Source organism: Gallinula chloropus, assembly GCF_964237585.1.
Source record: "Gallinula chloropus genome assembly, chromosome: 13".
NCBI classification, from domain to species: domain Eukaryota; kingdom Metazoa; phylum Chordata; class Aves; order Gruiformes; family Rallidae; genus Gallinula; species Gallinula chloropus.
This window is the reverse complement of record NC_140098.1, coordinates 20,419,730-20,442,501: the sequence shown is the minus strand read 5'-3', so window position 1 is coordinate 20,442,501 and position 22,772 is coordinate 20,419,730. Positions and strand designations below refer to the sequence as shown.

Genomic DNA, 22,772 nt, shown 5'->3' with positions numbered 1-22,772 from the left:
CTCCAGCAGCACTGGGTCCAGCTGAGTACAGGTGAGTGCAGGTGACTTCCCAGACCAGCTACCTTCAACCACAGCAAATCTTACGCCCTAAGCTGCTCTCTCTAGCAGGTAACACCATTTCCCACCAGCAAAGCATTGTGGAGGGAGTGGGATCTACAAGCATTAGCAGTGTTACCACTGCTAGAGCCCTTCAGGGTGCTTGGCAGGACCTAGGGGTGAAAGACACAAGCTCACAAAGACTATGAGACTCGAGAGAATATGCTTGAAGTAAGACAAGCAAAATGTTTCCTGGAGAAGGTTCTGGCATAAGGACTTCTGTGAAGAGTTTGGGAAGAGATCTGCAGGCTGCACACCACCAGGAGGGTGTCTTATGGAAGGGAAGCTGGTATTTTGTGGAAGAGAAGCTGGTGGTTCAAAGGCAGGAGGGTTTGGATGCTGGAGTCCTTCTGGGAGAGCAGGGAATCATTCATGCCAGCTCGGTTTAAAACATGCCCTGGATTCTGCTGCTGCTTGGCTAAGTATTGTGGATTGGTTAAAAGTAGGAGTGAATTAATGGGGTGGAAACGGTCGGTGCTCCAGGATAAGGCACACAAATTTGTGGACGTAGCCCTCTTGTGATTCTCTGTCAGCAGAACTAACGGACACCAGAAACTTCGTTTTATTAAAAGCATTTAGTGGGACCGACTTGTGGCGCTCGCAGTCTGCCTGTTTGATGGCTGATGACTTTCATCAGGCAATTCTTTTTGACTCCAGGGCAACTTTCTAATAATGCTGCATTTCTGCAATGCCACGAAGGCTTCATCCTCTGAGCCGTGGTCAGCAAAGCAGGGCTGAGCGAGCTTAAGTGTCCACTCTGGGTCTAAAGTCTGGCTTAACATTAGCACAAGCTAACTTCCAACTTCTACCTGCACTGCCAAATGCCTTGGGGTCATATATAGAATCACAGAATGCTGTGGGCTGGAAAGGGACCTTAAAGATTATCTAGTCCCAACCTCTTGCCATGGGCGGGGGGACACCCTCACTAGACCAGGCTGCTCACGGCCCCATCCAAACCAGCCTTGAACACCTCCAGGGAGGGGGCATCCATATTCTTCACTTCTGGTTTGGATGCCTGCTGAGGTCCTCTCTCTCAGGCTGAGATGCTTTGCGCAGGAGTATCTAAACTGAAACCCCATCTTCTTCTAGTCTCTCTGTCATCAGGGATATGTATTACTTCAGAGAGGGGTTACTGGGAGACTTCAGTTAGAGATACACAAAATTGGCTCTGCAAAATGCCCTGAGGAAGGGGGGAAAGGGGTTTGCTTCATGGAGAAAAGGGAAAGAACAAGAAAGCATGACAAAAATCTTCCTTCTGGTATCCAGAAGTGCTGCTACAAAGGGGATGGATGCTGCACAAGGCATCTGAAAGGTGGTAAGCAGCAAGCTAATTTGCAACTAGAAAGGTCTGGGGTTGGCACTACCATGAGCTTTTGACTGTAGTGACCATGAAATCTCCACTGTTGGATCTCTGGAGACAAATGTGTCAGGGATACGTTGGTTCCGTCCGGACCGAGCGGATGAGTAGATGGCTGAAATGTGCTGGTAGTGACAGCCACCCAGAGCCTCCCTGGAGAACAAGCCTGCAGATGCTCTTCTGAATTCAGCTGGAGCCTCTGAGCTCCTTGGTCACAGACTGTTCCACCCAAAGCAGGAACGCTGCATCACTTTCACCTGTTCACAGTGAAAACCCAAGTGCTCAGAGATAGGAAGCTCTAGTTAATAATTTGTTGGCCTGCCCAGAAATGTGACACTTGTGGTGCTCCCGGTTCACAGCTATGTTTCCTGACAAAGAGATCTGCTTCCCTGCCTGTTGGCTTGATTCACAGGGATGTCTCTGGTGAGCTTAAATAATCCATGACGCTAAAAGTTTATTTTTGTGCTGTCTGGGAAGGGTAAGGAGGGCTTGTGGAAGCTGGTGAGAGGCAGTGGGAAGCGGCAGGATGCAGCTGCAGCCTTTGCCTGGGTTGCTAGCAGAAGCGAGGGATTCTGCTCTGATCTCCAAGCGTGGCCAGGACTTCTCCTCCCTTGCCAAGCTCAGGGCAGGGCTTGCTGGGGCTCTTCCCAGGGCTGAGAGGTGCTGGGTGGCCAGTGCATGAGAAGATTGAGCACCGCCTTTTCTATCTGCATTTAACTGGAAGCGTTTCCATGTCCTGACACTTGATGTCAGTGAGCCCAAGAGCCAAACTGGGGACCTCCTAAACTAACATGATGAAGATTTACAGCCTGAGCCGAAGCAGCCAGGGTGTGGGACCTGCTGCCTGCACACTGAAGGGCTGATCCTGCAGTGGCCAGGCCAGGACCCGCGGGGGAACATGATGGGTCCTGAAGTAGCAAAGCTGGATGACCCAAACAAGTCCTGTGCACTGGTCTCCCAGAGACCAGTTACCCACACGTGATGGTCCAGCTCACTGCATCATGCCTGTGAGAGGCATCGTGTCCTTGAGCAGGACTGAAGGGAGTCACCTGCTGACCACTAACCAGGCTGGGGGTGATCCTATGGCACCTATTGATGGAAACCTTGTGGGGAAGGGATGGGAGCTCTAGCTGTGTGTCTTTAGCCTCACCGCCCGTGATACACCGTGGTATCAGCCTGGATGGGAAATGCTCCATGATCCCTTTGCTATGCGTTCCTGTACAGCCAGCTTTCCCATTACCTGTATACTCAGGAAAGCAGATAGTCAGTGGAGATTTCTTAATTTTCTCCTCAAATATGTCCTTCTTGTTTAGAAAGAGGATGATAGATGTGTCTGTGAACCATTTGTTGTTGCAGATGCTGTCAAAAAGCTTCAGTGATTCGTGCATGCGGTTCTGCAATAGAAAGGAAAGATCACATCAGGCCACAGCCAGTGACCCAGGGATGTTCAACATGTAGGGCAATCTAAACCAACTAAATTAAGGAGGAAAACAACAAAAAGAAAAGCTATGATATATATAATGAATTTATGTGTACATACAGCTGAATGTATACAGACACAGATGCAGTCCCTCTACCACTGGACGTACAGTTAGTAACTCAAGGGCATTTAACTATGCAGAGCTGTTCCAATGTCACATAGCATATAAATTATGGGGTCCCAGCTCACAGAAATCATCATGCACCATGCATGGATGGGGAGTTATGTTTGCCCTTTGATCAGATTTACGTCTCGTTGTAGCTCATGCAGATTTGCGAAACCATTTTCATTATTTTAAAAATTTTAAATATATATATATATATATGATTTTTGTTTTTAACTTTCTTGAGTGTGTGTGGCACACAACTGGTCAGATACATTAACCAAGGACTGGTAGATCCTTGAATTAATCTAGAGTTGGAAGCAGACATCGAGGTGACATTTGGAAATGACCTTGCCGTGCCCTTTGTTATTTGGTTTAGTGGTTGTTGTCTGCTGTTGAGCTTTTAATTAATTTAATTTTTCTTGTTTTAGTTCTCTTGGAAGATGGCTCAACAGAAAGTGTCTGAGAGAGGGGAAAAAAATATATATATAATGTGAAAAAAGAAGAGGAAATAGTCCAAAAAGAGGAAAAATGTAATGAAGGGCATCTAAGAACAACTGTCAGGCAGCTACCAGGGGTGTTAGCTCATGCCTCTAGCAGAACATTAGCTCCTCGCCGGCAGAAGAGCCAGAGGCACACCCAGCGAGGAGTCGTTGGTTATGGGTCATGCAAAAAACCTACACAGGAAAGGAGAGAGGTGAGAGGAATGGCAAAAAAACCCCAACCAAACCCCAACAGCCCAGTTAGAGAGATGCAGAGTCCGCCACATGGTTCTACGGTGGTGGGACCGGCTCACGGCAAAGTCAACCAAGTGTCATGTTCCCTGCTGCTTTCAACTCTGCGTTTTGCTTTTGGGTTGGTTTTTATTTTATTCATTTAATTTTTTTTTTGTCTCGGTTCAAGAGAAGCTCCATACCTGCCAAATTTGGTTGGTCTCTCAAATGCTCATTTTTTGGCCTTTGTTTGGCTAGATAAGGTCAGACGGCCGAGGAAAAGCTGTGAAGGTGCCGAGGCTGGCGATGTTCGGCGCGCGAGGCCGACGCCGGAGCGCGCACGCCGGTTGCGTGGCCATCTCTCAGCCGGGAGCCGGGCAGCGGAGAGAGCAGGCGCGGTGAGGACGAAGCACACCCAAGAGTCAGGGGGTTATCAAAGGCAAAGCATGGTACAGACCGGACCGGCTCCTCGGCTTTTCCCAGCGGCATCTCCTTGGGACAGCACTCCCCAAACCCGCTAGTGCACATACGAGGCTGGTTACAGCGACCGCTGGAGAGATGCTAGAGAGAACAGGGCTGCACTGTCTTGCCGCCGGAGGGTTTGTCCAGGTGGGTGTGGTGTGTGGCCCCCCACCCTTGCCCCGCATTTGGCAATTCAGAGAAAGGCCGGGCGCTTTCACCCCTTTCCCACTCCCTTTTGCGTCCGCACCGGCAGCGTAATTAAGCCCAGCACGTTATCGATCAGCACTTTCCATTTCATTGACAGACTGTCACTGCTGCCGAGTGCTTTAGTTAGACACAAGCGGCTCCCTGGACAAAGGAAGCATCCCATCCGACCCAGGCCGCCTGTGATTCTCCGTACCGCACACCACGCGCTTTGCTACCAGGCTTGAGGCGACCGAGCGTCTCCCCACCCGGGGAAGCTGTGACTGCGCAGAGATGCAGAACCACGTTTACTTATTGGGTCTCAGTTGTAAGACACCACTTATCCGGATCATCCCCCGGCCGCGGGATGCTTTTGGCTAACCCATTTCATGCTGGCCAGCATGGGAGCCCTGGAGCAATGCTCCTCCTTGCTATCTGTGGTGTCAGCATTGTGGAAACCTGTGGAAGTTTGGTATGGGAGGATGTGCCTTGGCTACCCAAAGCCTTTGGGAGGAGGGAAGAAAGCGGACGCAGCCAGGGGAATGGAAGAGCAAATATAATTAACCATTCTATTTTGTTAAAGCAGGGTCCCTAGGAGAACTTTTTTAACAGCATTTTTAAAGCACAGAGCAAGACAGGAACGCTGCTCAGGGGTTAAACCAATTCCTTGTCTGTGGAAGCTGTCCCCAGCCTTCCAGGCTGGCCCTCCCCAGCCCCTGTCCCATGCTGCGCAGCCCCAGCGAGGAGCGGAGTGGGTGGCTGCGCCTCGTGGCACGGGAAGCGTGATGGGTGACACTGGATTTGGTTAAGAAACAGACGGTGAAGACTTCTCCTGAGACGGGCTTTGCGGTCGGGTGAGGCTGACTTTCCCACCGTACTGCCACTACGCAAGGATCCCACAGACGTCCTGTTGCTTCGCTTATACAGTTTGATTAATTAGCATTAGCGCCTGTGAGGAAATCAGAGTGTTTTCCCCAGAAACGGTGACTCTCAGCAGCCCATCACAGCCAGAATCTGTACGCAGCACAACCCGTTACATCCCCACAGGACACGAGGGTTACACCAAGCCTCCCACAGCTCAGGCTGGGATGCGAGGATGGGGAGGCAGTCTCTAAAAGGGTGTAAGAGACCCTTTTGGTCCCATAAATCTTCCCCAGAGCCCTTTCTGGGAGCACCCACTGCCAGAGGCATTAAAGATTGCACTTCTCATCCTTTTCTAGGAACTGATATAAAACACAGATGATATATATATATATTACATATATTGATCTATGTATATATTACAGCGTGAGTGGAAAGGATGCTGTGGTCACGACTGCCCCAGCACAAACACCCTCCTAAAGCCCATCTCTTTTTCCCAACAGGGCTTGGGAGGAGACCCACTTGTTTCTGCAACACGCTGTCAACTCAAGCTTGGTTTGGTCGGACTTTCCTTGGCAAGTCAGTGCTGTCATGCAAACCACAAGGACACCGATGGTTCCCCTAAGGACAGAAGCTCCGCGTTCCCTCTCCCGCTTGTATTTCCAAAGATGCCCAAGCCCCTTCTACTCGCTCTGCTCCTCCCAAGGCAATTTCCAAGTGCTGCAGCTCATTTTTCCTTGCCCACTGACAGCAGAGAGAACATGCTCACCAGGTCATGCGACGAAATATTAACCAACGGGCCCAAGCTAATGCACACCAAGGGTCTCTCTCTCTCTCAGATTCCAGACCTGAGGTTTTTTCTCCTACAACCTGGGCTCACAAAGCATAAAGTCAAGCTGCAAACAAGACAAGAGCCTTGCTACGCAAAGACATGACCCACAGAGCTGTTTGGTCACTCAAAGCGGGATGCTCCCACTGCATGCAGCTCCGATAGAGCGCCCTGCATTCCATGTGACAGGCTCACTAAGGGCAGAGGCAGGCGTCACGCCATGAAGCCAGCGTCTCATGTGTTGGGTGGGCTGGGCAGAGCAGCTCATTTTGTCTCCTGAGCTCTAGCTGTGGCTGGCAGGGGTGGGACTGAGGAAACAGTGCTTGGATTTCCCCGTAGGCTCACTCCTCTCTCTTGGGAGCAGCTCCGAGCTGCCCAAGAGCAGCTTAGGAAGGTATTTGGAGCAGTGGGAGAGGATGGATTCAACAGCACTATGGGGGAGCCTGGGCAAAGCGTGGTCCTTATGGGTGTGTGGACCTAGAAGACACAGTTTCTTTTGTTTATGTCTTTCTGGTATGGGCAGAGAGACAGAATTTGGTGCTGTTTGTATACTCTGATGTAGAGAGAAAGTACTTGGGACTCCCGCCGCTGTTGGTCTTTGTGGCAGGGAATTGGGGAGGGAAATTTACCCCTTGTAAAGCATACCCACTCTTGGAGAGTGATGGCTTGGTGCAGAGCAGCCCTTTCTCAGCTGCTGTGGGGGGACAGGTGCTCAGTCTTTTAAAACAAAGAGGTTGGTAAACCACAAAAAAACCCCTTTATGAGTGTCGAGCTGCATTTTAATTTTAAAGGCAGGGGCAGGTAAGGGGGTTTTTCACCCAGCCTTGTTTAACCAGCTCTTTGCTTGTCTCGTTTGAAAGGATTCACAGTGAACCTGTTGTTCCAGAGCTTTTTTTGGTGAGATGAGATGACCCTGTACCCAACACCCCCTCGCTACCTGAGCTTAACGAAGCGAGCCCCTGCCTGGACTTTACCTGAACTGTGGTTTCAACTTTGGGAAGTGCAAGAAGCCCTTGTGAAATTCTGTGATTGTTGTCACAGGGTGCTGAGCACATGAGGAAGCGCCGTTCTCCCGGTGCACCCAGCTTTGCAAGCAGTTTTTTGGGCACCTGGGATTCAGGAGGGCTCTTGCCTTCTCATAGCTCCATGCCAGTAAGAAAAAGCTCATTTTTTCATATTCACAGGGACATCTGCCCACCCCCCAAACCTGCAGCGGCTTAATATAGCTGGAAGTGCCCAGACTGTAGTAAATGTCTCTACAGAAGATGAAGATGGAGGAACAGCATCCAGCTCACTCTCTCAGCTGCCTCCTCTTTGTGTTTGCTAAGTGAGAAGCAATAAAAGCCCATTTACGTCATTAAAGCCAGCAGATGTGACGGATGCAGACAGACAGCAAATCAGCTGACTGAAGAAGAGATGCTGCTCGTCCTGCTGGCTTTTCAGAGAGGGACCACGTTAGCAGGGAGGAGGGACCGAGTCTGTGGGCGCTGTGCTTTCCATGTGCCATTTGTGCTGGGGGTATAACAGGGCAGAAAAGATCCGACCCCGTAGGTTTGGGGGGGTGGGGTGGGGTGTTCCTATTTGCCTTGTGCAGGGCTGTTTATTTGGGTTAGGCGGGGGCGTCCCGCAGGCGCGGCGGTGGCGATGCCGAAGCTTTTCCCCGTTTACGCCGAATGTGTGAATGAACAGCAGCTGCCTCTGCCCTCCTGTTGCTCAGCAGCCCCAGAAACGCTCTGTGGAAAGGGCTTGAAATAGCAAGCAAATGTCAGCACTGCACCAGCACGAAGCTCCGACTTTGCTCTGGCTTTCAGGGGGTGAGGACAAAGTTTGAGCTGCAAAACCCCCCTACTTTCCACGGCGGGGCACTTCAAGGGAGGGGAGGCTGAGCTGGCACCCTGCTCCTCACTGGGTGCTACTGGGTGAGGGACAGTCACTGGTGGAGCTCGGCATCCCCAGGAGCAATGCTGGGACCTCCATCTCCGGGGTGTTACAGCTGACATTTATAAAAGGCATTGGCATTCAAGCCTTTCAGGTTTTTGCTGTGAAATACAGGTTCTGGCTTGCACAGCCTGGCACCCGGAGGCACTGAGTGTGTGTTAAAGGCTGCCTTCAGCCCTGTGCCTTGGGTGCCGCAGCCCACGTTATACCCACAGAGCCCCCTGCTCAGATCACCACTTCAATCCCTGCCCCGTGGGTCTGCCCTCTCCCAGAGAGCCTTTTGTTGCCTCCTGGGTGTGTTTCCCCTGTGCAGCTCCAGCACTGAGCTAACGGCTGGGCTCTTCACAGCATGTTGGGAGACTTTGGTTCCTGCCCCAAATCCTACAGGACTGAGCATCCTCAAGCGTGTCAGGGCCAAATGAGGATTAAAAATAAGTGGATGTGAGAGGGTGTAGGGTGTCTCAGTCTGGAGGGACAACATCATCCTGAATTCTGGCATCCATACGGCCACGCAACCAGGTGACTTCCTTGGACAGTTTGCTAGAGCTCATAAACCTGTCTCAGAAGAGGCTGGAAACCACAGCCCTACCCTTTTTGGGAGGGGACAACTGCTACCTAACAGCAGTCTTTCCTTCCTCATCAACACCTTTCTGACACCTCTGCCAGCAGGAGAATAAACACTCAGAGAGACAGAATGAGCCCTCCAGCTGCTGTGGACTGGGCATGGATTGAATCCTACCAAAGTCTGAGTGTGGCCTCGGATTCCTTCTTGTTACACAAACGGAGCCAGGAGCTTGCTGCAGTCATCATCAGCCCCAAAAGCATCTGTCCCCAACACACTGAATGAACGCTCAGAAGACACTAATGAGTCTTCCTGCATCCTTTCCGCGTGTTTAATTCACTTGTATTAATTGCCCTCTAATACCAGGGAGCACACAGCTCCTTGCTACCTTGATTTCCAGATGGTATTTTGAGCCTAATGTCGCAGCGGGAACTCATAAAAGCTCTCCTAGAGCAAATTACCTGAGGAGCCAAACAGTGCCAGGCTGGCTCAGGAAAATGAATTCCTGTAGCCTCGAGAAATAGGTCACAGTCCTAGCCTGAGCCTGCCTGGGGGAGCACAGCCTCCTGCGCCTCTGCCCCACGGCACCACAGCTCCTTTATGCCTGCTTTCAAAGCCCACCAAGCCACATCTCCTCTTGCTGGATATAGGGTCCCCTTACCATGTCTTGAAAACCCACAGGCCAGCTGGAAAGGAGAGACGGAACGCTGTGGCTTTACCGGTGTGAGGAAGCGTTTTTGAAGTGTGTGGAGGAGGATAAATCTCCCCAGGACTTCAGAGTCAAGGGGCTGTGCTGACACAAGCATGGTACTGCAGCACCCCGGGGCAGCATTCGGCAACCTCCGCTGGGTTGCTTGGCCACGCAGTATCCCGTAAAGAGGTGTTGGGGTCTCCAAGACCCAGTTAGACTCACCGTGGTTTCGTCTTCATGGAGCACCTGGTCGTAGCCACTCAGCGCCACGCAGAAGATGATCGCTGTGACATCCTCAAAGCAGTGGATCCACTTCTTGCGTTCTGACCGCTGGCCCCCAACGTCGAAGAGCCTGCACACAGAAGACCCTTAATGCCCACCCTTTCTTGGGTAGGGAGGACATTTTTAGCAACCTTGGCAATGGTGACCAGATGGTTCCTGGATGGCTCCACACACAAAGCAACAGGTCTCTAACCCCTAGCTGGGCCTGGAGCAGAGGAGGACCAGGAGGAGCAGGGGTGTGTGGCATGTGTGGGAGAGCTTCAGAAAAGTGCTGGGTCCCAAAGGGTCTGTGGAGGTCCAGACTGCCCACCCTTGAGTTTTATATACTCTAAAGACTGTGAGCACGGCTTTCCGTCCTTGTGCCCTCTTCTCTCTGCCAGCTGGCATCACGAGGGTCAACAGAAAGTATTCACTGCATGGGACAGACCTGCTTCAGAGAGAGATTTGGCCAAATATTTTTATGTTTCTGAGGCTTGGTCAGACTCTGAGCCAATCTCAAATCATACCTGCCACCAAAGAGGCATCGGCTGGCTTAGAAGAAGGGACCTTGAGCTGCCTTAAAGGCAGCGATTTTCAAGACAAGACCACCAAACATCACGTATTGCTGACCCCCAGAAACGCTGTGTCCTCTGCAACAGGTGCCACCCGTGCATTAAACAGCAATGTAACGATTTCTCCTTTGGGAACTATGGGGAAAACACCATGACAAACAAATGCCCCCAAAATGTACCGCACCACAGAGGTTTGGACTAACCTGAAGTGGAGATTTTTGAATGTGAAGTGGGTTTCTACGATGCCAGTTGTTTTGACCCTGGTTCGGAGGATATCCTGCTCCGTGGGCTGGTAGTCTGCAGCTCCGATTCGATCTAAGCTGTCTAGGTAGCTACAAGAAGAAGGAAAAAGAAAAAGAAAACCATAAGAAAAAAGAAAACACAAGGCACGTGTTAATCTTTGCCGATCTCAGATGAATCCTTCAGCTTCCTATTAATCTTTTCCAATCTCATTTTTCATGGCTGAGTGTTAAAGGAGGAAAAAAAAAAGAGAAAAGAAATAAATCCTATTCTGTGGGAAAAGAAGCATTAACAAGCCCCACTAACCCCAGCATAAAATCTGATAGTGAACTGGGAGCAGGAAATGAAGCAGGCATGTGCTGGGAGCCCCGATTGCCATTGGTGAAAGCACAGAGCCTCAATATTACTTGCTCTTTGTATTCCCTAAGGGATGGAGCTCCCAGTCGACCTGTTCTGCTGGACGCTGCACATGTGTGTGTGCTGTTCCGTAAGGGTTTATTCAGGTCAGAGTTTGCAGTGTATAGGTCTGGCTCCCAGAGCAGACCTCTGGGAGATGCTTCCCCGCCGTCTCCACAGGGAAAGGAGGGAGATGGGGCAGCTTGCTTGCACGAGATTCCTTGTGTTCAGTCAGTCACAGAACCAGAGTCACAGAACTGCAGGGGTCAGAAGGGACCTCCAGAGATCATCAGGTCCAACCCCCCTGCCAAAGCAGGGTCCCCAGGACAGGTTGCACAGGTCGGCGTCCAGATGGGTCTGGAATATCTCCAGAGAAGGAGACTCCACACCCCCTGGGCAGCCTGTCCCAGGGCTCCCTCACCCTCACTGGGAAGAAGTTCTTCCCCACATTGGTGGGGAACTCCCTGTGCTCCAACTTGAGGCCATCATCCCTTGTCCTGTCCCCACAGACACTGAGAAGAGGCTGCCCATGTCCCCCTCTCTCCCACACTTCAGATAGTGATAACCATTGATCAGATCCCCTCTCAGGTTTCTTTTCCCAAGGCTGAACAGCCCCAGGTCACTCAGCCTTTCCTCGTAGGGGAGATGCTCCAGGCCCTTAATCATCTTTGTAGCCTCCACTGGAGTCTCCAGGAGATCCCTGTCTTTTTTGTACTGGGGAGCCCAGAACTGGACACAATAGTCCAGGTGGGGCCTGACCAGGGCAGAGCAGAGGGGGAGGATCACCTCCTTTGACCTGCTGGCCACGGTCTTGTTAATGCCCCCCAGGATCCCATCAGCCTTCTTGGCCCCCAGGGCACGCTGCTGGCTCATGGCCAACCTGTCATCCCCCAGGACCCCCAGGTCCTTCTCCACAGAACTCCTCTCCAACTGGTCATCCCCCAGAGAAATCACCTCACAGGGAGGGAGAGGAACCTGCCCCAGTGAGTCACAGCTTCAGTGTGAAGCCCATCACAGGGAGACACAGCGCTTGGACAATATCCAGGGCCCCGCTTAAGTGGTGATCATCTGTGAGTCTAAACTGGAGGGACCTGGGGGGCAGAGGGGAGGTTTAGCTTTCTAAAACAGACAGTTTTAAAATATTTACCCTTATTCTGCTCTAGGCTTAAAAATCTATGCCTCCATGGGCTGAAGTCCCTGTCTTTTGGCGTGACATGTTTGTGTAGAGGAACTCAACAAACTGTATGACCACGATCCCTTTTGTTCATCCACATTTGAGGCAGTTTTTCCAACCAACTCAGCCCCAGGGGATGTGATTTGTAAAGGAAAGAGGAAGGTGGGTGACAGCTGAATACGAATGATGAATGCAGTGCTGCATCATAACCTGAAGTCTTTCACACTGAGCTGCAAGCAGGCGCTCCAGTCCCTCTTCAGGGGGGTCTGATGGGTGTTACCGGGCCTTAAATTCCCACCTCCAGCCCCCGAGCACTAATCTGATGCACACAAGATGCTTTCAGTATGCCACAGCTGTAACAAACCAGGGCTGTGATAAGCCAGGGCTGTGCATAAGCCTTGCCCTTCGATCCCTGCACTTGGATGTCCCCCAAAGAGGCTGGGGGGCTGGGGGTGACATGCCAGCAGGGTCAGAGGATGGCAGCTCTGCCCAGTGCAGCTTGCAGAGAGCGAAGAGCAGGAAGAGGAGCAGTTGTAGGGAAGGGAGAGACCTTGTCATCCCTGGTCAGTATGAGTTTATACCAATGAGTGTGAGAGCCAGAATCACTCCTGTAAAAACGTGATTGGTTTTAACATAAAGAGCGTGGGCCTGGTCCTAATGAGTGACCGAGTGGTGCTGACTTGCTCACAGGCACACTTCCCCTGTGCCTTGCCAAAAGGCATCCCACTTGGCCTGAACACACCGCCCCGAGCGGCCACTGGAGACGCTTTCCCTGCTGCACCAGGAATTCCCATGAGTGTCCTGGAGGCAGTGCTCCCAGCCAGGGCTCCGGAGCAGGACGCCTACAAGCCGGTGCACCGGGGATGTGAACTCTGCTACCTGAGGAAAACTTGTTGCCACCGGCTTTGCCTGGAAAAACAGCCACCCAAACTCCATGGAAAGGTGAAAAACAAACCTCACCCCGCTCACGTCACGTACTTTGGCTCCTCATCACCTTTATCCTTTGTTTTTGCTACAGAATCACAAGAATCCCGTCACCCAGAGCGAAGTCCATAAGCTAAGCAGGCTTATTTCTGTTGTGCCCTTTTCCAAGCGTTTAAAGGCATTGTGGTTTTGTGACAGATGCTCCCTTAATAGCCTCATGATGGGCCCTGGATGGATGAATGGGGCTTCATTTGAAATCAGATCCTCCGCTCTGACGGCTGAAGCCCCGATCACTCATCTATTCACAACTGGTGTCAACTCCTGTTATTTAAGAGACAGCTGCATTTCTTCACATGGCCCTGCAGTGCAAGGCGGCTCTGCAGAGCTGTTGTTCAGAGACCCAGGCTCTCCTCCGTCCCCAGGAACAAAATACTTCAAAGGGATGATAAAAAGGTGAGGTGTCAGAGAGGGAAGGGTTTTCTTTCTCTCTCACAGCTCTAGGCAATGCCCTGAAGACCTTTATCACTTTCCCCATCTTCTTTTTCTGTTTTTTTCCTACGTCTCAAATATCTTAATTTAATGTTCCCTGTTAATTATTCTTGTCTTCATGATCCTCCTTTAATGTTGGGGGTGCAGCGAATTAAGAGATCAGCATCACAGCAGCCCAGTGATGGAGGAGTTCGTTACTGTAATTACTGCCTTCGACGTGCAGTGATTTGCCTGTGAAGAGCAGCATCACTTTAAACCCTAAACCACATGCTGGGGCTTCAGGGGGTTCTTGCTCCCACTACTGGTGGGCAAAGCCTACGGCTCTTCCATGAATCATTCCCCTTGGCCACCCGGCAGTGAATTAGCTCCAGGTTTGATGGGATCCTGCACGGAGCCTGGTGCTGAGGCTTGCAAAGCCTCGCCGCCCTTTGCATCCTCATCTGCATCAGGGAGGCAGCCTGGCATGCCTGGTTCCCCCCGAGTTACTCTGGGGGAGAGGTCAGAGGCCCGGGGAAACTGAGGCAGCCTGCCAACCTCCTGAAGAAGCAGTGTAATAGTGATAGAGGGAGGAGAGCCGAGCAGGACCCATCCCACCCACCGGCTCCTTCCTGAGAGCATCCAGCTCCCAGTCAAGCTCCCTCTATAGGAACCTTGTCTGGGGAATCTCCAGCATTTGCCTGGGTGAGGGCGCTGCTTCCCAGTGCTTCACTGGTGCTGCGGCAGAGGAATACTGGGCAGTATCCCCAGGACTCAGTCAGTCCTGGCTTCAGGGGAGCTGAGCCACAGGGTCACTGCCACATCCAGCCCAGCTGCTGGGCACCCCAGCTCTGACACCCGCTTGCCAACATACCCTTTGCCTTTCCTATTAACTCCCCTCTTCATCTCCTTCCTCATCTCTAGTCTTCCCCATCGTCCTCCATGTGTTTCTGAAGGACTTCCATCCTCTCAGCTGCCTGGGTCTGCTTTTCCTCTGTCCCTGGTAGGCTTGAGGAGGGTCAGCCATCAATTTACATGAAGGCACACAGCATTCCCAGTCCTGGTTTGGAGGCTGCATTCCAAACCTGTTTAACTCTCCCTTGGAATTTCTCCCATCTCAGCCTACAGCAGCTGCTTCTTTTCCCCTGGACTTGGTGGTGGCTGAGCCAGGTCCCACACCCCACCAAGCTCAGCCGCAGGGGCGTGCTGCAGCACGGCTGCCACGCTAACATCCATCTGTGGGAATGGGAAGCTGAAGCAGGCTGCTGTTTGGACACCGAGCTGATTTTAGCTGCTGCTTGTTGCCCTCGGTTCCTGCTGGAGGTATCTCAGAGGCCTTGGCTGAGCGCTGGTGCTCCCTGCCTGTGCTGCTTGGGAGGACCTGCTGGTACACCCCTTGAACCGCAAATCCCAAGGCCAAACTGTCGCTGGAGATAATTAGTTGCCGCAGCCCACAGGCTCGATGACACATAATCCCCTCAGAAGCTGGCATCTGTTTAACCAGCAGAAACAAGAGCACTTTGGAGGCCATGGAGCAAGTGCTCAGCTCTGCCCCGTCCTTGTCGCCTTCGTTGCACAGCACTGGCATCAGGGCTCCTTCCACCTCCCAGCTCCAGGCTTTGCACACTGGTGTGGAAGCATATCCGAAACGACACATGGGCTCCAATTCCAGCCTGCCTTGCCCAGGGCTTCCAGGGGTTAAAGAAAGCTGGAGAAAGGTTAGGAGCTTTTCGAGTAACCCTCCAGCACTTATGCTCCTGAGCGCAGCAGCTCCATTACAGCTCCTATCGTTTATCCCACCTGCACATGGCAGGTTTCTGAGTCACTCGGTTCACTGGGCTCAGGGAGGCAAAGCCCGGCTCTGGTACGCTGGCAAGAGCAGGCAGCACAAGAGATGGCATTTCCCAAACACAGGGAGAGGGGAGCTCATCGGGCTGAGGCTCTGGAAGGCTGGCACTCTGTAAGGACTACCCAACACCAGGTGTCTCCTCATGGCAATACTGAAAACAGGGAATAAAGAGAGTTTCTTGCGCCTTCAGTTTGCTGTTTCCAGATGATGCTGGAGATGCTGTATGCAGAAAGGGCTGTTGTCTGAGTTATCCCATGGGACCAGACGGGCAGCTGATGTGCAGTGTGTGGATGGGGACCCCCCAGGCACTCTGCCATCACGAGCACCTTCTCCCAGGGCTGCACCACCAAGGCCAAGGGCGCCGCCGGCTGCTTCCTTGGGTGAAGAAGCAGCATGGCTGAGGTCACTGGCCGTGGTCAGAGCTGGGTACCTGTGGGAGTGCTCACGCAGATTGACGTTCACTGATGGCAATAAACTGGTTAAAGGCCTGTTGGGTTTTTTCACCCCCTTGGCAGCATCCAGCTTGCACAGTGTGTAGCCGAGGCTGAGTTCATGTCCTTGGTGCTTAGATCAGCAGTGCGGTGGCAACCACATCTTGGGCCTTGGTCTGGAGCAGGGGGGTCTGCAGGCAGCGGAGTGGGAACTTTGGGAGAGCAAGCCTGGAGCCAGCAGCATCTTCCCAGCTGCTTCCCATCCTGCTGGTCCTGGCCTCTGTCCACATCTCCTCCGTGAAGGAAAGGCTGCGCGTGGGATACCCCGGCCTCGCTTTGCTGGCTCACATTGTGTTTGATTGGAAAAGCAGATCCCCATTTGCCAACAGATGCAGCTGAGTCACCACTGGGTTATTTTCTACTCCGTGTACGGAGGCGCTTGAGGGTCAGTTCCTACATCAGGTCCTGGCAATTGCCAGGGTGTTTAGTCAAGGTTTCCTCAAGCAGGAGTCATCTCATCTAACTCAAGGTGCTTGTGTGAACATATCTCCACCCAAGTGCATGCTCCTTCCCAGTTCGCTCCCCAGTGAGCAAACAGCTCGATGTACATTTAGCATTAAACCCGCTTCATATTTAGTGACTGTGGAGTAAGGATTCAGAGGATAAGCACGGGGCTTAGAGAGCCTCAGCACTGACTCCACAACAGTGTAGTAAACTCTCATAGTATCTTCCCTGAGAAGAGAAAAATTGTGTGGGCGCTGCTTCCTGGAGGTGCGATTCGGCTCGGTGCGGGTACCCAGGGCTGCCAGCGCCCAGCAAACATCCCGAGGCTGCGGCACCACAGCCTTTCTCCTGCAGACACCATGCCCAGCCATACCTGCTGTGGTATTTTAGGGGGAGAGGGAGAACTCTGTCCCTCCCTGCCCAGCTCAGTCTCAGAGCGAGGAGGGTAAGAACATTGCCTGGGGTTTTCCAAGCCCAGCCCTGAGAAGGAAGGGCTTGGGAACTGGCTCCTGGACTTTAGGCAACATGTTTTGTGTTTCTGGCTGCATTCCCCACTTGGCCAATCCCACCTCAGTGGGAATCACATGAATTACAGAGCCGGTTCTCCTGTCCTGCTGCTGGTCCTGACCATAAACCTCATCTTGCATCCAACCACTGACACTCCCCAGCTTCCCTCCTCCAAATCCCACCTAATCTTCCTGACTGAACTTCACTGGTGCTCCGAGAGTCCGTTACTCTCCCCTGGGAAATGAGGAGGACAGTCCCTGCTAGTAGAAGATGCTGCCAAACCTCAGCGAGAGGGATGCTTCATTGCGATGTACCTTTTGCCCTGCGCTGGAGCAGGACCCTGCTGCAGGCTGTTCACTCCCACCTCGCTGAGTGCAAGTGAGAGATGTGTCCATGGAAAAGGAGCCGGTGCAGCAGCCTTGAACGTCAAGAGCAACTCGATGAGAAGATATTAATACTAATGATAGGCAGGAGGGATGTGCAAAAGCAGGTTGGGGTTTAGCTGTCCTAGTTAGACTTGCAGTTTCCCAGGCATGACTGGATGCAGAATCATTTTTAGCATCGCACGTGGATGCTAAAATAGCGACTGTCTAACAGAGGTACTTCAGGACAGAGAGGGTCTCTGGGCTTCAACAGCCTCTCTGGGCAATTACCCCTCAATGAGTGTCCTATTCCCCACCTGTTCCTCTGTAGACATCTCCATGAACCTCCACACATCCCCCTGCCCTGCTCCTGAGACATTCCTGCACAGAAGCTCTTCAGAGCCCTTTGTCACACCAGGGAGGGGTTTCTCCAGTCTCCTGGATCCTGTCTGAGATGGGGAAAGGAGGGAGCCGCAACCGCCTTGTCCTACATGGCCATAAACTGGCTGCTTCACAGCCACTTAATACGACGGTACTGGGAGAACCCAGCAGTGTGACGGCAGATCCGGTGAAGACAGTTTGCAGTCCCCTTCAGCAGCGTCCTCACCTGGGCAGCGCTGCAGTTTCTATAAAGCCTCTGCAATGTAAGTCACCGCTCAGCGCGGAGCTGCTGCCCACAGGGCACCCTCACCTTTGTTTTATAAGCAAAAGATTTTTACAGGGGATATGGGGCTGGTTGAATCTTCCCAGCGGCGCTATGGGAACATGAGCCCACCGGGGTGACACACGGCTTGGGCCATGCGGGGTCCGTCTGTCCCAGTGGCCCTGCAGACAGGTGTCCCCTGTATACCAGGCAGACACAGGCACTCACCGAACTTGGGCTGAAGCAGGGGAAGGCTCAGCAGCGCCCCTCTAGCTTTTCCTTTATGTAAGCAGGGATGAGGCACGGCGGGCCTCAGCACCCTGGATGGAAGCAGGATCTACACCTAAACCTTTATGCAATGGTTTGATGATTTCTTTTTCTGTTTTCCATTGCTCCAGGACTGTTGTTCTGATCCTGCTGACAGTGGAGCCCGTGGGGAGCCCACAGCTTTCCATACTGTAAAAAAAAAAACCCAATAGGAGAAAGGAAGGAAAGGAAAGGAAAGGCTAAAAATAAGCCAGAGTTTGAGATAATGAAGGGCTTGTTCTGGGAAGGAGCCCTGATCAGAGAACGCAGCCCCCGTGCTGCAGCGGGGCTCCCGGGGCATCTGTGTGTGGCAGCTGTTCCCTGGCACGAATGCTCAGACCAAACTGGGGGGAGAGATGGGTCACAGAGCCACGCACCCCAGACCCAGCCCACCGCTGTGCCCCCCTGGTGAACACGCTGACAAAGGCACGCTAGCTCGCTCACCCCAGCACTCCTGACACCACACTGCAGCCCGCTCAGTTTGGCTCCAAGGCAATATCATGAGCTGATGACTCCAACCCCGGAGCAAAGGGCTGTGACTGCAGATGAAACCAGCCCCACGGAATTTTAACCCCTTGGGTCAGCCCCCAGCCAAGGACATTCACCCAGGAGTGCGCCAACACCCTGGACATCTATTTGCACACTTGTGGCAGTCGAGGAAGTGGATTAATATCCCCATTCCTAAGCTGGAAGGAACAAAATAGATCCAGCTGCAGTGTTTTTGTAGTGCTGGGTGTCTGTCTGTGGCAGGGAGAGCGTCGGTGAGGGATTTGGATGTAACGTGACGCAGGAAAGCATTAGTTAATGAGATCTCTGCTCCCGGACCAAGCAGATAGAGGATGCTCATAGCTGGATGACAGCACAATTACCAAGAGCGGGGTGGGTCCGTCGGGAGCCGACTTCAATCAAGGGGCCTCATTTATTTACACATCGTGCTGAGAAAGACGGGTTGCTGGTGCCGGAGCGGGAATTGTGCTGCTGGATCTTCTCCTCTGTCTGTTTTCCTGACCCGTTAGCATGTTATAGGGATTTCAGCTTTCAAATCCCACTTAAGCATCCCTGCCAGAAACCCTGGGTACCAAAACCAGCCTGTGCTTTGCTGTGGACAGATGTGACCCACTGATTTTACCCTTGGCTGCACACTAAAAACGTCTCCATTACCCCAGACACAGGTGAGTCTCCTGGGCATGTAAAACCTGCGCGATGCAAACAGACTTTCTGGCCCTCCTCAGCGGCTGTCGGGCTGAGGCTCTGCTGAGAAGGGCTTTGCTTGCAGTATCTCTGCATTTGGTTTCAGTCCAGGCCGGATCCAAAGGCAGAGACACGTAAGGGAAAATTCATGGAGTTTCTCATCCCTTTAGAAAACAATCAGCAGAATCGTCGTTAGGAGATTTGCTCGCTGTACATCAAAACAACTCGACCGTTCCCACCAGGGAAGGCTCTCACCGGGGCTGGGCTGGGCTGGAGAGATGTCCTGCTGACCACCCACTTTTCCTTTCTCCCACTCTCACAGGCATAAGCAACCTCAGAGGGGTCTGTTGTCGTGGTCTCCCGTTGCCACACAACCAGCCCTGGAGGGCTGGACCCCTGCAGCCCCCTCCAAGCTGCGCTTTGGGTTTCTCCCAGGTCTCTGCATGAAAGGGCTGATCCCTGTGGTCAGCCCAAGATCTGTCAGGGATCAGCAGAGGGATAAAAGCAGCTAGTAGAGGACAGCCTGGCTTCATGGGGGATGATCTGAGGATGCTGCCTCTGAGGGACAAGGATGCCTCCGAGGGACGTTCCTCTGAGGCTGGGGACAGCTGCTGTCTTTGCACTGGAGGTTGCACAGAGATGTGCCTGTGTGCCCTGGGGACTCGTCCCCGCCAGAAGCAGCTCAGCCTGAAGACCTCCCAGTCTCTTGGGAGCATGCTGCCAGCTGAGGTGCTGCAGTAAGCTGGGTGGGTGGACCAGGAGTCCCTGCTTGCTTGGTTGGAGATGTTTCAACCAACCCAGGAGCACTTGGCTTCCAGTGGGAGGATGGAGCTGACCAGGAGCAGGTCTGGAAAGCATCAGGAGTTGTTCCAGACAATGCGGACTTCACTGCCAGTAAAGGCTGTCACTGAGCTTCCTCTGGGCCACAGGAGGGGAGGAGAGCACCTCAAGCAGATGGCTGGTTAACACGAGCATCCTCCTTGCCCACCTAGCCTTTCTGTGCGCTCTCCTGCTGGAGCACCTCAACTCTTGGCAATTGTAATTGATGTGTCCTCCCATCGGAGCAGGGCAACGCTATCAATCACACTTGCTTTAGGAGGAATACGGGTGTTAAGGGGATAGATGACTTGCCTAAGGACATGATGGGAACTCTGTGCTGGCCCTTGGAAGTCCCTAAACTGCAGCTTTAACCACAAGACCTCTCTGCACTGAGCTTTATGTCCCTTAAGCAATATTCCTCCATGCTTTGAGTTGTGATGTTGCCCACGCAGGGGCAGATACTGCAAGGCCAGTAGAGATTTGCTGGCCTGTTATAAGAGATAAACATGTTCCCTACATAAAGAGCAGCCTCTAAACTGGTGTTGTGATTGATGATTAAATTGGGAGTTAGCCCAAGAATTTGAATAGAGATAAATAAATGCTTGGGGGCTTTTTTTTTTGTTGGGTTTTTTTTTTTTGTTGAACAAAGGAGGGTGAAAATGGATGTTGTCATGTACTGTTCTGCTCCATCCAGTATAATTTCATGCATTCCTATATGGTTTCTGATGAGCTCTGCAGATCAATGACGCTGCGTTTAAACACAAGTGCAGCAGTAATTACAGCTGCACGCCAGAGTTATTCATCTGGTGGCACGGCCCCAGCTGATGGAAGGATCAGCCGTATCCAATCAATGCTTGAAGCTTCTCAAAATAAAGAGCTTTTTGGCTCCCGCTGCAAAGTGGAAATAAAAATAACTGCCTGAGTCCCAGGAGTGCCCCCCTGTGCCGTACGGGGAAGGCTGCGGGATGGCGCTGGGTCGCACCTGCACCGCTGCTCTGGTTATGCCTTATGCAAGGCAGTGTGTTTAAAGGCAGATTCCTGATTTTGTCCAGTTTTTCTTTAGGTTTTCCCTGTTGGTGCAGGCTATATGTCCACAAAGGAGCTCTCTCTTCCTGCTCGCTACCCACTGTCGCTGCTGGATGCCCTGAGAAGCCAGGGAGCCCCACTCTGTGATGCTCTCTGTGAGAGTGCAGGTGGACTGCCAGGGCTGGTCCTACCCCAGACTTCTCATCAAACTGGGGGAAAGCAGCAGGACAGCAACTGGAGTCAGCAGGGTCAAAGCAAAACCTACCGCCCTCCATGTTCTTGGGTGAGGGAGGATAAAGAGAGGGATGGATGGACTGAACCAAGCGGGAAGGATAGACCAACCAAGCAGGATAGATGGACTGATCTGGGCAGGTTGGATGGACTGAACTGAGCAGGATGGATCGACCAAACCAAGTGGGATGGATGGACCAAACCAGATGGAATGGATAGTCTGAACTGAACAGGATGGATAGATTGAACCAAGTGGGATGGATGGACTGAACCGTGCAGACCAGGGGTCTGGGCAGTTCTTTCAGACCTTCAGATGCATGCCTGCACAGCTCTCAGACACCCTTGGTAAGATAAACAAGTCATGCAGATGACCTCTGTGCCTGCAGCACATTTTCCTCTACTTCCCACTGCTCTTGAGTCTCCCAGAGTGATCGCAGATGTCTGCACGAACACAGCAGGGCTGAGTCTTGCTGCCCAGTCTGTGTGCTCTGCCGGTGCTGGGAAGCAGGAGCAAGTGGGAAACCCATCCAGCCCTGCCCAGAGACCAGCTGTGGGTGGGAAGAGGATGCCCGGATGTATGCCTGGGGTGTCTGCTCCCCTCTGTCACCTCCAGCCACCACTCCATGCAGGTGGGACCCGGCTGAGACTTTGGATTGTGGGATGCAGATCTTCATTGTCAGTGGGGAAGAGGCTCTGACATCCTTAAGGGTGGCCCCCAGGCAGGATACAGGTAGTTGAGCTCCTGGGTAGAAACATGCAGCTTTTTTTCCTGAGTTTATTTTTGCCTGGGCTCAGCTACCAATGCCAAGCTCTCACCAGCCTCCAGTTAGCCTCAGCCTCCTTGTTCTCTGCCTTCCTCCTGTTCCTGCCCGCTGCAGATGTGGCTGCGCTGTTCCGCATGCTCCCCAGTGCAGCACACCTCATGTTGGGGGATTGCAAAACCGTGGAGCCTTTGAACTGAAAACGTTTCAACTGATGTTCCCACTGCTTGGTAGAGGCTGTACTGGCCGGTGCTTTCCTGAACGAGGATTTGGAAATGATTCTTAGGCTACAGTCAAACCTCCTGTACCGACTGTTGTGGGGTGTTTCGTGGCCTGAGCTTACAATTTTGGAGCACCGAATTTCTTCTCAGTGCTGGCGCTCCCAGCAAGACCCAGGGGAGCAGCAGGGAAGGGGTTACAGCGAAGCAAAGTGCATCATAAATCCCCGGCGAGGCTTGGACTAACTGCCAAACCCCGAGCTGACACTTCCCTGGCGCAGCTCCACAGTGCGGTTTGTGCCTGGTTTCTTTCTCCCCTGCATCTCTTCCCTCCCCTCCCAGCAGCACGGAGAAGGTGCTGCCTAAAAATCCAGGCTCAGCACCCTTTCTCCTCTTTCTTCTCAATAAATCCAGCCCCAGATGAGACACCCAGAGACCCCGGAGGAGGTGCCTCCTCCTCCAGGTACTCAAGCACTGACATGCTTTCGATGTCTAGGAAGTGGGGAAGGTTTGAGCACCAGGATTTTGGCACAAGGATGGGAGTTTGCTCTGCTCTGCTCCAGCTTCCTCCAGCTCCAAATCGTGCTGTCGTGACTGAACTGAGCAGCCCTGCCTGG

The 22,772-nt window shown here is 52.6% G+C and overlaps 1 protein-coding gene across 2 annotated transcripts in view; it reads right to left on the bottom strand.

The window, feature by feature from the left end:
* The window catches only part of GNAO1 (G protein subunit alpha o1), a gene marked incomplete at both ends in the record, with an annotated part of 134,699 nt that overhangs the window by 12,284 nt on the left and 99,643 nt on the right, over positions 1-22,772 (bottom strand). Inside the window, 3 exons of one of the 2 annotated variants that reach the window (XM_084270029.1) lie at positions 2,694-2,847; positions 9,498-9,627; positions 10,312-10,440. In XM_084270029.1, the coding sequence (XP_084126155.1) occupies positions 2,694-2,847; positions 9,498-9,627; positions 10,312-10,440 (413 nt within the window). The remainder of the gene's footprint in view (positions 1-2,693; positions 2,848-9,497; positions 9,628-10,311; positions 10,441-22,772) is intronic. The other variant, XM_084270030.1, reaches the window with a different exon arrangement.